Source organism: Solanum verrucosum, unplaced genomic scaffold (genome assembly GCF_900185275.1).
Source record: "Solanum verrucosum unplaced genomic scaffold, falcon-dt-bn FXZP01000048.1, whole genome shotgun sequence".
Taxonomy (NCBI): domain Eukaryota; kingdom Viridiplantae; phylum Streptophyta; class Magnoliopsida; order Solanales; family Solanaceae; genus Solanum; species Solanum verrucosum.
Window position 1 is genome coordinate 914,064 of NW_026020157.1, and position 17,918 is coordinate 931,981.

The 17,918-nt window shown below is 36.0% G+C and overlaps 1 protein-coding gene across 2 annotated transcripts in view; it reads right to left on the reverse strand.

The window, feature by feature from the left end:
- LOC125828350 (protein ESMERALDA 1-like) overlaps positions 1-12,905 on the reverse strand; it is a 57,419-nt gene extending 44,514 nt beyond the window's left edge. For both annotated transcript variants that reach the window (XR_007443043.1, XM_049507661.1), the window contains exons 1-4: positions 12,535-12,905; positions 9,106-9,175; positions 7,393-7,460; positions 7,168-7,256 (exon numbers count right to left, since the gene is read on the reverse strand). Coding sequence is in view for 1 of the 2 variants with exons in the window: in XM_049507661.1 (XP_049363618.1) it covers positions 7,168-7,256; positions 7,393-7,460; positions 9,106-9,175; positions 12,535-12,873 (566 nt within the window). In the remaining variant the exon portion in view is untranslated. The remainder of the gene's footprint in view (positions 1-7,167; positions 7,257-7,392; positions 7,461-9,105; positions 9,176-12,534) is intronic.
- Between the last annotated feature and the right edge of the window lie 5,013 nt (positions 12,906-17,918).

Below are 17,918 nucleotides of genomic sequence, written 5' to 3' on the forward strand. Positions count from 1 at the left end.
AGAACAAAAAAGGTGACATGGGATCCCCTTGCCTAAGACCCCTGTGAGATTGAAAGAAGCCTTCTGTGTTGCCATTTATTATGAGGGAGAACTTCACACTGGAAATACAAAAACTGATCCATTTAATCCACCTACTACCAAAACCCATGTCTTTCAGAATTTTGAGGAGGAAATTCCAATTGACATGGTCATAAGCCTTTTCAATATCCAATTTACATAGGATTCCAAGTTGCTTCTGTTTAACCCTTGAATCAACTAGTTCATTAGCCAACAAGGATGCATCAAGTATTTGTCTCCCTTTCTAGAATGCCATTTGGTGTTCATCTACTAGCTTCCCAATAATTGTTTTAAGCCTTTCAGTTATGAGTTTAAAGATGATTTTGTTAACCCCCCTCCCCCCCCGATTAGGCTAATAGGTCCGAAACTACTTCTTGTCTCTTATGCCTCTATTTTCTAACTATAATGTTGTTGTTACAACTTATGACTTCATAAGTGTTGTATTTTTGCATTCCTTAAGCTTAAGGTCTATTGGAAACAATCCCTCTAACTGCCAAGGTAGGGTTAAGGTCTATGTGTTCCACCCTCCCCATACCCCACTTGTGGGACTATGCTAGGTAAGTTGTTGTATATCCTGGCCCATAGCATCTGGGTTCGATTTTTGTTTCTTTGTCATTTCTGACAAAAGACCCCACAAAGATTCCTGACTGTATTAAATGTGTTTAGAGTCTGATACACCCATATTACACCTCCTTAAAGAAGTATAACAAGGTCGTTGTCAACTATAGAACCCAACTGGGTTGGGGTCGAATCCCACCGGGAATAAGGCAAGAACTATGTCATATGCAATTATTTACTATTAGATTCTTATTTCCAAAGGAATGGAGAGGGAGGGGGGGGATTGGGAGAATTTGCATGCTTTCTGTATCAATTCATAACTAGTAACTTTCACTGATATCACTTAAGAGGAGAATTTATAAAGAGAAAACCCAGGATTGTGTTCACCAATGACCCTTTGCTTTAAGTGGGTTAATACAGAATTTCACTTTGCAATGCTAGTATACCAGCTCATCAAACTCATGTTACACTTAACTGCTTCTCAACTTATTAGATGCATGTCACTTTTATCCTCTCAAACTAAAAAGTGTTTTACTCAAATCAATGATAATTACTCAGAGTTGGTTAATCTTACTACAACATCAACCATTAGACGAGTTCAACATATTGAATCCTCGTTATCAACTCTTTTCCCAAGTTTTACACTTTTTACTCAAACAAGTCAAACCTAGGGAAGGTTCTAATGTTTGCAACCATTAGAAGGCGATTAATATAAAAGAATTGATAAGATATACAATCACAACACACAGTTCATTTCGTAAAAACCTATTTTACATTAAGTCATCGTGGATTCCACAACCTTTGATTGTGGGGTTTAGCCACTCATGATAATTGAAGTAAGGAAGATACTTGCATTCATTCAATAAGGATTCACTTACAAAAGTTAAGGCAATCACAAGCTTTGATTTCAAATACCAATGAAAATCTCAATAAAACTCGTTCTAGAGTACGCACTGTTCTCATATATTTCTCACATGGTATCAGAGCATTGGTGAGAACAAACAAGTCACCGTATGTCTATGTCAATTTTCAGTGACGGTTGGGTCTGATTTTGTTATTCTTTTTTTCTTTCTATGGGTGTTGTGCCCACCACGAGGCTCGAAAAGCTCCCGCGACCAAACCCCAGCCAGAACCACCGGAAAACATCACCCCATGCGCTCTCACACGCCGATCGGAGGTGGTAGTTTTCGGCGAGATCTGGCTCACGCGCCGGCACATGAGGGCTTTTCTGATCATATTTTTTGACAGTTGGGGTCGTCCAGCCATTCCGACCAGGCCCATACTGTTTTTAACTAGATCCGATCGCCGGAATTAGGCTGCCAGCTATTTCCAGGCTATTTCCAGCGACTTTTCTTCGAGATTTGAATTTTCCGACAATCAGATCTCAATAATCAAGTTTTTTTTGTTGTTTCCAAGACAAATTTAGCATAATGTCTTTTGGGTGTGATGTTTTTGGTTCTAAAAATATGGGGATTGGAAGTTCTAGCCCTATAATCACTTCAGAACTTTTATTGGGAAGTTCAAACTATTTATCTTGGGCTTCCTCGGTTGAGCTATGGTGCAAGGGTCAAGGTGTCCAAGATCACTTAACGAACAAGACTTATGTGGTAGATGTAAAGGCAAAGACTAGTGAGGAAGATGCAAAAGCCAAAGCACAATAGGAGAAAGTAGATGCTCCAAATTGATGCCCTTGTTTCGCCCATTCCAGACGTGTTACACAGTTTGGGAAAAGGCTCGTGCTTTATACACTAATGACATATTTCGATTCTATGATGTGATATCTCGATTTACCAACTTAAAGAAACAAGAATCTGACATGTCTACTTACTTGGGACAAGTACAGGCAGTCATGGAGGAATTTAACACGTTGATGCCAATTACTACAAATGTGGAAAAACAACTAGAACACAAACAAACATTGTTTCTAGTTCTTACTCTTGCTGGACTTCCTCCTGATCATGATTCTGTGCATGATCAGATTTTAGCTAGCCCTACAGTTCCTACAATCGATGAATTATTCTCTCGTCTCCTTCGTCTTGCGGCACCTCCCAGTCACAAAGTAGTTTCATCACCTAACCCACTATTGACTCCTCTATTCTCGCATCTCAAAGCTTTGAAATGCATACATATCAGTCTATGGAGAATCGGTGAGGGGAAGGGCGTTTTGGGAAACCTCGATCCAAGTGTAGTCATTGTCATAAGCCTGGACATACTCATGACATATGTTATATTTTGCATGGTCCACCACCCAGTTATGATCCTATTGTTCTAAATGAATATAATGAGTTCCTTCGAAATCGCGCAAGTAAACAGACATCTCCACCAGTAGCATATGGTGCTCAACCTAATCAACCATCCAATAATGCTCATATTGCTCAGACAGAATATGATGAGTTCCTTCAGTATCGTGCAAATAAGCAAATGTCTCCACAAGTAGTTTCGGTTGCACAACCTGATGTGTCTGTTGCGGGTAATTCTTTTGCTTGTGTGTCGCAATCTAGTACTCTTGGATTATAGGTCATGGACTGTAGGGCTTCTGATCATATCTCTGGTAATAAATCACTTTTATCCGATATTGTTTATTCACAATCTCTTCCAGCTATTACTTTAGCCAATGGGATCCAAACAAAACCAAAAGGGGTTGGAAAAGCCAAACCCCTATCTTCTGTCACCCTAGACTCTGTTCTTTATGTCCCTGGTTCTCCTTTTAATCTAGCATCTGTTAGTCGTTTGACGAAAGCCCTACATTATAGCATAACTTTTTTCGATGATTTTTTTCTCATGCAGGACCGCAGTACGGGACAAATGATTGGAACAGGGCATGAATCACAAGGCCTTTACTATCTTACCTCTTCAAATTCCTTAACAGCATGCTCCATTACAGATTCCCCATATCTAATTCACAAACGTTTGGGACATCCGAGTCTATCCAAACTGCAAAAGATGGTGCCTAGTTTGTCTAGTTTATCCACATTAGATTCTGAGTCGTGTCAACTTGGGAAACACACTCGTGCTACATTTTCTCGTAGTACTGAGGGTCGTTCAGAGACTATTTTTTCATTAGTTCATTCTAATAATTGGGGTCCTAGTAGAGTCAGTTCCACCTTAGGATTTCGTTATTTTGTTAGTTTCATTGATGATTATTCAAAATGTACTTGGGTTTTCTTAATGAAAGATCGTTCTGAGTTATTTTCTATTTTCAAAAGTTTCTTTGCTGAAATACAAAATCAGTTTGGTGTTTCTATTCGGCCTTTTCGTAGTGATAATGCCTTAGAATACTTATCCTCCCAATTTCAGGAGTTTATGATATGACTCACCAAGGCATTATTCACCAGACTACTTTGTCCATACACCCCTCAACAAAATGGTGTAGCTGAAAGAAAAAATCGGCATTTTATTGAGACCACTCGTACTCTTCTCCTTGAATCCAATGTTCCGTTGCGTTTTTGGGGAGATGCAGTTCTTATGTCTTGTTATTTGATAAATAGAATGCCCTCTTCTTCTATTCAGAATCAGGTTCCACATTCCATACTGTTTCATCAGTCACATCTCTATCCTATCCCCCCTCATGTCTTTGGGAGCACATGCTTTGTTCATAACTTAGCCCCAGGAAAAGATAAATTAGCTCCTCGTGCCCTCAAATGTGTCTTTCTTGGTTACTCTCGAGTCCAAAAAGGGTATCGTTGTTATTCACATGATCTTCATCGATACCTTATGTCTGCAAATGTTACATTTTTTGAGTCTCAGCCTTACTATACATCTTTTGATCATCCGGATGTATCAATGGTCTTACCCATACCTCAGGTTTTACCTGTGCCAACCTTTGAGGAATCTACGGTTACTTCTACATCTCCAGTTGTAGTGCCACCACTACTAACTTATCATCACCGTCCACGTCCAACCCTAATCCCAGATGATTCATGTCATGCGCCGAACCCTGCTCCTACTGCGGACTTGCCTCCTCCTAGCCAACTGCTTGCACTTCAAAAAGGTATACGATCCACTCGAAATACTAACCTACATTATACCTTCTTAAGTTATCATCGTCTATCATCACCCCATTATGCCTTTGTGTCGTCTTTGTCCTCTATTTCCATTCCTAATACTACATGTGAAGCACTTTCTCATTCTGGATGGAGGCAAGCTATGGTTGATGAGATGTCTGCTTTACGTAAGAGTGGTACTTGGGAGCTTGTCTCCCTTCCTGCAGGTAAATCTATTGTTGGTTGTCGTTGGGTTTATGCAGTCAAAATTGGTCCAGACGGTCAGGTTGATCGACTTAAGGCTCACTTTGTTGCCAAAGGGTATACTCAGATATTTGGGCTAGATTATAGTGACACTTTCGCTCTTGTGGCTAAAATAGCATTTGTTCGTCTTTTTCTATCTATGGTTGCCGTTCGTCATTGGCCTCTTCATCAGTTGGACATTAAGAATGATTTTCTGCATGGTGATCTTGAGGAAGAAGTCTATATGGAGCAACCACCTGGTTTTGTTGCTCAGGGGGAGTCTAGTAGCCTTGTATGTCGATTGCATAGGTCACTCTATGGTCTGAAACAGTCTCCTCGAGCTTGGTTTGGGAAGTTCAGCACAGTAATTCAGGAGTTTGGCATGACTCGTAGTGGAGTTGATCACTCTGTGTTTTATCGACATTCTGCACCAAGTAGATGTATCTATTTGGTTGTTTACGTTGATGATATTGTTATCACCGGTAATGATCAAGATGGTATCACCGATTTGAAGCAACATCTCTTTAAGCACTTCCAGATTAAAGACCTTGGCAGATTGAAGTATTTTCTAGGTATTGAGGTTGCTCAGTCTAGATCAGGTATTGTTATTTCTCAACGCAAGTATGCCTTAGACATTCTTGAGGAGACAGGAATGAAGGGATGTAGACCTATTGACACTCCTATGGATCCGAATGTTAAACTCCCTCCGGGACAGGGGGAGCCACTTAGTAATCCTGGAAGGTATAGATGGCTTGTTGGAAAGTTGAATTATCTCACAGTGACTAGACCTGACATCTCTTTTCCTGTGAGTGTTGTAAGTCAGTTTATGACTTCCCCCTGTGATAGTCATTGGGAAGCAGTTGTTCGTATTCTACGATATATAAAGTCAACTCCCGATAAAGGACTACTCTTTGAGGATCAAGGCCATGAGCATATCATTGGATATACAAACGTTGATTGGGCAGGATCACCCTCTGACAGACGTTCGACATCCGAATATTGTGTTTTAGTAGGAGGTAATTTGGTGTCTTGGAAGAGTAAGAAACAGAATGTGGTTGCTCGATCTAGTGCAGAATCAGAATATCGAGCAATGGCGACAGCAACTTGTGAGCTAGTTTGGATCAAACAGTTGCTGGGAGAACTAAACTTTTGCAAAATTGATCAGATGGAACTTGTGTGTGATAATCAAGTGGCTCGTCATATTGCATCAAATCCAGTGTTTCATGAAAGGACTAAGCACATTGAGATTGACTGTCACTTTGTCAAAGAAAAGATACTCTCAAGAGATATTATTACGAAATTTGTGAAGTCAAATGATCAGCTTGCAGATATCTTCACCAAGTCCCTCACATGTCCTCGTATTAATTACATTTGTAACAAGCTTGGTACATATGATTTGTATGCACCAGCTTGAGGGGGAGTGTTAGAATAGAAATAAGTATTTCCTACTTAGAATAGGAATAGGAATAGGAATAAGAATAGGAATCCTAGTTGGAAAAGGAATCCAATGTAGTGTCTATAAATAGGGTCTCAATGTAACAATTTAGATACACAATTCAATAATATTTTTCTCATATATTTCTCACAGTTATAAAGGATTTCGCCCCAAAAACGAAGAAATACGATCTTCCGTTAATGGAGAAAATAAAAGGGTGCATAAGCCCTTTTAGAGATAGGGGTGACTTTCTTGTGGTAGTAATTGCGAATGAGCAAGTAGCCATCGGAAAAGGTGAATGGCGATGAGAAACAAAAAAGATTAGGTAAAATAGGGCCAAGGCCCATTTCCTAAGTCGGAGCAAAAAGTGAACTTATCTAGTTCTTTCACTTGGAAGTCTTTTAATATTAATCATAAAAAGGTCAAGAATTGTTACAAAAAAATAAAATAAGAGATGTAAGTGTAACAAGCATAACCCCCACCACCACCACCACCACCCCACCACCCACAAAAAAAAGGGATCAATCAAAGTATGTCCACCAAGAGACAGACCAACCACCAACTCAATGAAAAGAAAAATACAAATTCAGAGTTCATTTTGGTTGAACGGCGCATGAACATGAGAGGCCTGGGTAATAAAGCCGTTTTTTTCTCTAATGATTTAATCAATTAGAGTTGCCAAATTTTTACTGTCATAGCCAGGTTTAATGCATTTCACTGATCTACACAATTATATGACATAATCAAGAGCTTTTCACCAGTAACAGCTACCCATGAGACGTTAGCAGGCTTTACACACTTCCTGAGTTGTACATTGATTATATGTATATCTATGAAATAATAAAATCACTGAGCCCCTGAAAGTATAGAACAATAGAAGAGAAAATCAACCTTGGATCCCTCCAAATGCTATGAAAGTGGAAATGTGGAATGACCAGGGTCGCGTTAAGATAACCTGCCACAGCAACAGCATTGCATATCTAGAAAGCACAAAAGCAACCAGAGGTAGGCATGTCAGTCACTGATATGAAACTTCAGCATTTCAAGAATAATCATCTTAGAACATTCACTGGGTATGTTATTGTTGTTATAATCATCTTAGAACAGAGTACTTACTGATGTTCTTTGCTGATTCAGACCACCATTTGCTTCAATGTAAATGTACCCATTTGATTCAGGTAAACCTAAAGATATTCGATACAAGTTTAGTTGACACTCTAACAAAGATGCAATATAGATTTACTGTAGCATCTATAGTATACTGAAAACACAAATGATTATCCCAAAAACTGTACCAGCATACAAGATACCACTTACTACAGTATATAGATATATACTTCATAACCAAACATTATTTATAACTTCTTTCGTGAGGTAAATAAAAGATTTATCAGCAAAAATAACAGAGTCCCTCAGTAGCTATCAGAAAGAATCAAGCAACATATAGAACTAATATGCATCAGCAAGAAGCATGACAAGAATTCCACTATTGCATCAAATTAGCAGCAGACTTTAGATGCAAAAAGGTTTGGAACCATAAAATTTTAATATAGGTCTGCGTGATGAAATCTGAGACATGTTTTCTGCACTTCCTCTTTATAGTATCACTCTCAAAGAAGTATCAGACTTCAGCAATTTAATTACAGTAATCAACGGGCTCAAGTGACAGGAAGGGGCTCAAGTGACAGGAAGAGGGCAGATGTTCTCAGCACAATTCCTCCTACTTCTGCTTAAGTGGACATCTTTATTTCTGATCAACTGAAGACTGACCCAGATATTAAAATACATTGTGTAAAAAGAATACAGCTAAGTGTGAGAACAAAACAAAGAGTGAGACTTGATTCTAGATAGGTGCAGAAGGCATACGATTTTTTCCTAAAACGCATTGGAACATGAGATTTTATGAGTTGGGTCCAAGCCGTCTCAATAAGATGCTTATTCCTCTCAGCTACCCCATTTTGGTGAGATGACAAGGACAAGATGTTTGATGAATGATTTCATGACAGTTCATGATCTATTGAACAAAAAACAAATATTTTAATGCATTCACTACGGATCTATATAAACCCCAAATTGATTTTGGATTTCAGTATAGAAAGTTTGAAAAATTGAAAACAACTCAAATCGATTTTTCATCAAGAATGTCCAAGTGCACTAGGAAAAATCATCAGTGAACATGACAAAGTAGTGAAATCCGATAGTAGAATTGATCTAACCAGGACCCCAAACATCTAATTGAACCAAAGTGAAAGGAGACTTTGTCTAATTAGCAGGACATCTAAGGGAGAGAAGAACGAATATACTTACCAAGTCGACATCACTTACACTCCAAACTAAACGAGTTAGACAAACTATGTATAAATATTTGAAGACAAACTAGGATATGCTAACCGTCTTTGTAATACATAGGTGAACAAACAATAAGAAAAGTTGCAGACGATTTAGCAAGGATAAGGTAAGTATGTGTAATTCACGCACATTACCAGTAATCTGTCCCATATTGTGTGTGACAACATAGTCATACCACTTCACCTACTCCTGCATAAACCCAAGTACTATTTAACCTCCCATTCTCCTCCCTCGAGTCATGAATTACGATCTTTCTTTGACCACTTTGAGTACTCAGTCAAAGGGGGAAAACAGTAGTCTCCAGTTCTAATAGAAGTAGGGAAAAAATATAAGATTATGCATTTGCACATTTGTAGAACATACAGCAGTAACCTGAATGCTAAGACTTTGTGAAAAAAAAAAATCCAATAGGGGAAAAAGGAAAGAGTACTTGAGCATAAAAACCATGAGCGAGAGAAGTTCAGTCCTCAGATTTTCTACCTCTTGAAGACTTGTCAATGCATGGTCTCCATTCACCACCTTTATAGGAGTTTCTCCATATTGTCGATATCTGCATGTATTGAGTACTTCATGTTAGCAGCATTTAGAAAAATGGTACACAAATTTACCTTACAAGGCCATCATGACAGTACCAAATATTACATGGTCAAGCCCTATTCACTAAAATTTTAATATTCCATTATGCATTCATCAAAGGAGGTAAAGGTACAAAGGAGACATGAAATAAATGTCATGATTGGACATCAGCAGCCTGGTTTTATTAGTGTGAAATTAGGTCTTAGACCTAACTCACACCCCAAAAGCTAGCTCAAAGACAGGAGGATTGCCCAAGCCTTATAAGGAGTCCACCGATCTCATTAACCACCAATGTGGGACTTTTGTCATTCTTTAACACCCACTTCACGCCCAATGCTTAGCATCTGGTGCGTGGCTATTTTGATTTTGGGGGCCAGCATTGGGTGAGACGGGCCCTGCTCTGATACCTTGTGAAATTAGTTTTTAGGCCTAACTCACACCCCAAAAGCTAGCTCAAAGGGAGGAGGATTGCCCAAGCATTATAAGCCTTATAACCACCAATGTGGGACTTTTGTCATTCTCTAACAATTAGGACATAAGTTGGCTCCATTTTTCAACTCACATGGTCAAGAAAACAAACCAACCATCTTATGCCCTTCATCATACTTTCCCTCCAAAGAACTACCTTCCCAAAATTCTCAGTATTTAGTCGTCATGACTGACAAAGTTTAACTCAAAAATCAACCGCTGAAGAAAGGGCATTGATCTTGTCACTCATAGGTATTCTTAACAATTATCAGCCCTTCGAAGACGCCCTATGAAATGTCATACACAACCAAACTCCATGTAGCACTAAAGTTGGAATTAGAGAACACTCATTCAATTTAAACAAACTCTGTTGCATCGCATTTTTAACTTTTGGACTCAATGCTGCCAAAATATCATACACAAGTGTAGCTTTCCTTCTCTCTCGGTATTTCCAAGAGAAACCAATTTCACCTGCATGAGTTCCCACAACTAAACCTACCTCAGGCCACTACAAGTTTCTAAGAGTTATGAATACATATACTATTTACACACCCAATTTATGAACACTACAATACAATTCTTTACCAAGTAGGATACTATATACTATTTATATTCCTATTCTAAGTAGGATTGTATATACATATTCCTATTCTAACACTCTCCTCAAGCTGGTGCATGCAAATCATATGCACCTAGCTTGTTACTGTTGTAATAAGGATCGGTGAGGGACTTGGTGAAGATATCTACAAGCTGATCACTTGACTTCACAAATTTTGAAACAATATCTCCTGAGAGTAACTTTTCTCTAACAAAGTTAACAACCAATCTCAATGTGCTTAGTTCTCTCATAAAACACTGAATTTGATGCAATATGAAGGGCCCACTTGATTATCACACACAAGTTCCACCTGATTGATTTTGTCAAATTTTAGCTCTCAACAACTATTTGATCCAAATTAGCTCACAAGTTACTACAGACATTGCTCGATATTCTTCTTCTTCACTCGCTCAAGCAACCACACTCTGTTTGTTACTCTTCCACAATATCAAATTACCTCCTACTAAAACACAAAATCCAGATGTAGAACGTCCATTTGAAGCGTTTGTATATCCATTGATATGTTCATGGCCTTAATCCTCGAAGAGTAGTCCTTTACAGGGAGTTGCCTTTATATATCGCCGAATATAAACAACTGCATCCCAACGACTATCACAAGGGGAAGTCATAACGCGACTTACAACACTCGCAGAAAAAGGATGCCGAGTGAAGTCACAGTAAGGTTCCGGCTACTCCAGCCACTGTTTCAGGCGAATCTTAGCCTTTTCCAACCACTTTTTCAACATATTTTTTTTCCAGTAGGGTCGCCTCGTCATTCTGACCTTGCAGACATAATTTTTTCTGATTTTGACCACTTTCCGACAATCAGATCTAATTTTTTTGGATTCCAGCAAATTGTTTTCCAGATTTTAAGCTAGGCTACAAAAGCCTGATTTCACAAGATATTGTTTGGGATAGATATTTTTGGCTCCAAAAAAACAGGAATGAGAAGTTCAAGCCCTATGATCACTCCAGAATATTAATGGGAAGCTCAAACTATTTAGCTTGAGATTCCTCAATTGAGTTGTGGTGCAGGGGTCAAGGTGCCCAAGACCAACTAACAACCAATGCTTGTGTGGTAGATGAAAAGGCAAAGGTTGGTGAGGAAGATGCAAAAGCCAAACCACAATGGGAGAAGGTTGATGCTCTGATACCATGTGAGAAACATAAGAGAAAAATATTATTGAATTGTATATCTATGTTATTACACAGCGAGCCTATTTATAGACGTACAATAAAATCCTTTAACTAGTAGGATACCTATATAATTTTCCTATTCCTATTCAAAGTAGGATTGTATATGTCTATTCCTATTCTAACAATCACAAATTAAGGTGCATTATATGAGCTCCCACCTTAAACTAGTAGCCAGAAAGTTCGACAGCCATACAACATTATCAAGGGGACAAGCCAGTTGCCTATAAACACCAATGTGCTTAAGCTCCAACCTCTGACCAATATCCATGTATCCAATCAGAAAAATAATCATATGATTCCTTCATCAACAATGGTTCTCACATACAAACAACCATTAACCGAACCAACGGTTAATGTAGATAGGAGAATGGCTAGGACAGGAAATTTGCTTCATCCAAGTTTTGATCCAATACATATAACTCCTTCTACTAGTAGCAATGCAGGAGGACCTTGGGTTATCAGCTCTCAATTTCCAGCTCCAAACGTAAGTGCAGAACATTTATCCAAGGATGAGATGTATTATACAGTTAATGTACTTCAAAGATTTAACTGGAGGTTGTTTGGCAAGAAACAAACCCTTAAGAGTAAACTTTTTGAAGTTCAATTTAGTGTGCCAGTTACACTGTTCCGCCATTGTCCCTGTTGGTTTATTAGCTAATATCACTAATATGTTATAAATCATCTTATTGTGTTTCTATAGCATTTTTCCTCTTGTTATCTTTCGTTCCTGCTCTCACTAGAGATGAATCAGTAGGTATCAGTTCCAAGCTAATTGGGTTAAGCTATAAAAATCTTCAATAGATGGTTATTGAAACGACTGTTTTTACACTTACTGTCAAGCTATTGCAACACTCCACCTTCATCTTCTATCTTCTAACTGCTAAACGACACTAAAACCGGGCATGGTCCACAATAAAGAAGAAGCCAAATTCAGATGTAGAGGAAAGTTCTCCAATTCAAGCAATTATTTTTGAAGAAAAAGAAGCAAACTTATATATAATATAATAGATAATTTAGAAAGAAAGAAAATGCAATTATTTACAAAAAAAATGAAATTGAGAAAAGCTAACCGCATCAGCATTGGAATTATCGGAGTCCATTTGAGGTCTAAGGTTAGCATAAAGCTGTGGGCTACGGTAAACAGAGCCAGGTGGTGCATAATGTGGAGGTGGAAGGTTGTGAAAGTCAAGAGTATTGATGTAAAAAAGGACTGCGGAGATGTAAATCAATGGGGCAAAGAGAAAAATGCCTTGTCTACGAAGAAGAAGAGAGAGAAATTGGGAAGCAAGATGTTGGGGAAGGGTTTGGGGGGCGGGAAAACGAGGAGCGGGTTTGGAACGGAGGCGGGGAGATGATGGTGCTGATGGGCTGCTCTGTCCACTACTCGGTACCCTGTTGTATGCGTGCATCTCTTTTCACTTTCACTTTCACATCCTACATACACAACTTCCTCATTCCTTTCCCCTTTACTTCCCTCTATTTACATTTACTATTTGCCTTATAGTAAATTAACTAAAGAAAATTGTTAGGATAAAGTTAATAAATATTGTAATAAACTTTTTAAATTGAGTTTAAATTTCAATAAATATTATGCTTTTAGGAGGAAAAACGATTTCATTACCTTAACTAAAACTAAAAATTCACGATTGTGGAGTTCTAAATGAACTCTTACTATTTCATAAAGTTATCTTTTCAGATATTACATAGTATATTTAAATACATTTAATTTAAATATTATATAAAAGATATTATTCTTATTATTATTATAAGAATACTTATAATAATAATGTATATTGCTATGGTATCATTAAGGTTTTTTGTTCAGAAATTATTCATTAGTCAATGATATTATAAGAGTATATGTATATTGTTGTGGTATCATTAAGGTTTCTAGTTCAGAATTACTCATTAGTCAATGATATTATAAGAATATGTATATATATATATATGTGTGTGTGTATGTATGTACACACACTTGTAGTATCATTGAGGTTTCTTATCCAGAAATTACTCATCAGTCAATAATACTATAATAGTATATGTATATTATTCTGGTATCATTAAGGTTTCTTGTTAAGAAATTACTCATTAGTTATTGATACTATAAGAGTATATGTATATTGTTGTGGTATCATTAAGGTTTCTTGTTAAGAAATTACTCATTAGTCAATGATACTATAAGAGTATATGTATATTGTTGTGGTATCACTAAGGTTTCTTGTTAAAAAATTACTCATTATTCAATAATATATATATATATATATATATATATATATAGATAGATAGATAGATAGATAGATACTTGTATTGTAATATTCACAGAAATTGAAATGGTGATTTGTGAATACAAGTATATCTCGATACATAAGTAATCTATCTGATTTGAAAGGCTCATTAGGCAATACAAGTATAGTTGAATACATTAATACAATATTTTTATAAACAAATATCTTAGTTAACACCAAGTCTCGAGTATTAAAGGAAAAATTTGACCAAAAAGATATTAACGTTTGTTAGCTTTTTCATTTTTCTTATGCATCCGAATACTTACACACTTTGATACCTACACATTCTATTATTTTCCATTTTATTGTTTCTGGGTTGTCCAATGTATCCATCTTTTGTTTAACATCAATATATTCATACGTATACTATATTGGTGTATTCATTTTTTATTTAACAACAGTGTATCCAATTGTCAAATTGTCATGTTCATAAGTTAAATTGTTATACTTTACCTTGTTTGATATTGTAACATCCCACCTTAGAAAGAGCTAAATATAGAAAGTACTAATTTGAAAAGAGCCAATTTGAGATTTGTTCAAGTTAAGCTTAAGATGTGAGTTTTGGGTTAACTTCAAATGACCATAACTTTCAGTACATGATGAGTTAGGTGGCCCATAAGATATCAAATGAAAGGTCTTGGAATCCTCTTTCCAACGCCACCGAATTTGCTAAATTTCAAATTTGGATAAGGGAGATATGCCCGTTTGAAGTCTATCTTTCCAGTTAAAGAAAATTACCCGAAATTATGAGGGGTATTTTGGTATTTTCCTTACCCCTTCAGATTTAAGCGTTATTAGTAAGATTTTAGGGGTCTAAACTGATTTGTTTCAGTTTTATAATCACAAATACGCTTAGGGTTTTAGAAGAGAGTTCAAGAAGAGAAAAGAGGAAATGGTTCAAGGCGTTCATCGAGATTTCTTGCGGACGGGTTCGTTCACACACATGTCATTCATTCTACTTTAATGCAATTTTGTCCAAAATTGCTCCATTCTATCATATGAATGTGGTAGCAGTGAATAATAAGTGTGAAAGATGACAAGTGATTGAATGTATGAATAAGGGCATGAATAGACAAAATTATAATAGTCATCACTATGGTAATTATAAAAGAAAGAATAATATGAGTTTTTCAAATAGACCTTCAAACTGTGAAAATAATTTTATCATCAAAATGGTATAAAAGGTCATTGGACCCATGGTTGTTGTGCGACCTAATAATTTGATAAATTTATAAAAATCCTCCATCAAAAGAAAGGAAGACAAAGTGGTGGTATACTTGACATTTCAAAGTGATGTTGAGGTGGGTCATGCAAAGACATGACAATGTGCTTATAATGCAAATTTATGAAACACATATAAATGATTAGTTCATTCCTTGAAGAGAATGTGACTTGTGATAAGCATCGTGAATGCTCAATCATTCTGAAAGAGAATGGATCAAGATGTGATAAATCATTATGGGTTGGATATGTGCCACCAATCACTTCTATGAGAGGATTGAGAATAAAGATATATGTCACAACTCACCTCTACGGGAGGTTTGAGAAAAATAAATATCAGTTAGCATGACCAGTTGGCCATTCTGATTTAAATGTGATGCAAAAGTAATTGAGAATTCACATGGCTTATATAATGAAAAAATAAAAGATTCTTCAAGAATTATCTTGTGTTGCTTGTTCTCATGATAAAATGATCATTGTACTATTATACCAGCTAAGGTTGTGATTGTATTCCCTGAGGTTTTTGGAACATATAAAAAGGTGAATATGGGCCCGTTCACCTGCCATGTGGATAATTTGTAACTATATGATAGATGCATCTATGGGATGGTCACATGTGTTTTGTTGTTAACTTACAAATTGGTTTTTGTAAGGTTGTTTGCTTGAATTGTTAAAATTAAGAGCATAGTTTCGAACTATGAAATTATATTGATAATGTTGATTGTTTTAGCAGATATTGTATGCCTCTAATTATAGTTAAATCATGAGTATGAGAGAAAACTCCCAAATAAGATTTGGTTATAGCAATACATCTATGCATCAAGCCAACACAGTTTTCCCATCATAATTGGTTTAGGGTCAGGAACCAAATAATTTTCATCTAAAATTTGTTGTGCGGTATTTGATTTAATTGTTCCACCACGCATAAAGATGGATCCCCAAGTGAGGTTGGGGTGAATATTAGATTTTCTAACATCAGATGGAGAGATGATCGACAACTGAAAATTATGAGATGAATTATCTAGATTCTCATAAAAAATGTGAACTTCAAGTTCAAGAGATAATTCATTTGCATAATGTTGAAAATTAATTGCCAGATGAATTTGCTGACTCTATGTTATAATTCGGTTGCAAATGCTCCAATGAAAAGTCCTTAAGGGACAAAGTCTATGGTATGCATGAAGCGTGATAGACCAATCAATTCCAAATGAAAAAACTTCTTAAGAAAGGAGGGGAGCAAATAATCAGGATGATCATGATAATGAGGCAAGTGCTATTAAAAGGAGCACGATGACATAACACTTCATAAAAACCTTGGCAAAGGTTCAAGTACATGAAATGATAAAATATGAAGAAATATCGATAAGTTATGTCGTATTGGAATCGAGTCAAAAGACCGTCGACGGTATCTTTGATATGAAGCAGCGCTCAATGCTACAGATGATGACGATGATCTTGAATTCAAATCTGTCATATAATGTGGACAGATACATGGTTGGCCAAATATAATGCACAATTCAAGTATATTATGTTTCACTTTGAAAAATGATATTTTGAACTTATAGTCCATGAATCAAGATATAATGTCAGTGGAATACAAATAAATTATTGTGCGAAAGTATAACTGTAAAATATAAAGATCTGTTCAAATGATAATCTTACAGATTTATTCACTAAGGCATTGTCAATACCAACATTTGAGAAGTTGAGATATAAGACAGGAATGCGTCATCTCTGAGATATCAAGTAAAGCTTTCATAGGGGAAGTGAAATACGCACTGTACTCTTTTCGTTAACCATGATTTTGTCCCAGTTGGATTTTATGGTAAGGTTTTTATTGAGGCAACAATCAAGGCGTATTATGAGATGTGTGTACTCTTTTTCTTTCACTAGTCTTTTTTCCATTGGGTTTTTCCTAGTAAGGTTTTAACGAGGCACATTATCTATGGACATCCAAGGGGGAGTGTTATAAATTCATTGAACTAAGTGGATTCGTCCATTAAGTTTATCCATAAACTTATACTTATCATCTAAGTGTATTCCCTAGGTTCTATGAACCTTTTGGATAAGAATGTACCTATTTATTATGATACTTAATATGGTGACTTTTGGAATGATTTATCAACCTATAAATAGAGTTGTTCATTTACCATGGTAAAAGACACACATGAGAGATAAGACATTTGAATAAGATGATCCAACATTCTACTCCCCATATCTTTTGTCTATATTATTTGTATATTTGATAACTAGTAAACTTGTCCGCGCTTCGCGCAGTGATAAAAAATGATAAACTATTAATTTTTTTATTTAATATTACAATCTCTCTATCAATCTATAAAAAAAAATGTTTTGTTAGTAAAGACCTTCATCAGAATCATCAATTACTATTTTGAGCCAAAATAATTTATAGACTTAAGACAATAAGAAATTTATATGAAATATAAAATAAAGAAAAATCATAAAGAGAGCATTAAAAAAATGTAACATCATTCTTACTGTCATAATTATTAAAGACTAAAAGAAAAAACTATGAAAAGAATGTGCAATCTTTTGATCTCTTGTCGATTTTCAATCCCACAAGTTGATCACTATTCAATAGCCTTCATTTTATTCTTTTATTTTAGGGGCTATGATGATAAAAAGTACATTGTAGAAATTATGAAAATAAAGACCATTAAATTTAATATTTAAGAAATTTAAATAACATGACATTTTAGTTTCTTAACATTGCATATTATTATTTAATAGAGATAAGAGTATTATTATTATTTTAGTGTTTTTAATATAGCACATAATTGAGAAAAAAATCCTAAAAAAAGAGTAAAAAATAATTATATTTCTCTCCTAAAGAGAAATGTCACATCACTTTTTTCTATTCCTAACTTTATTACTATATATACATTTTGCAATAAATAGTATTGAAGCCTCACATTAGTTGATTATAC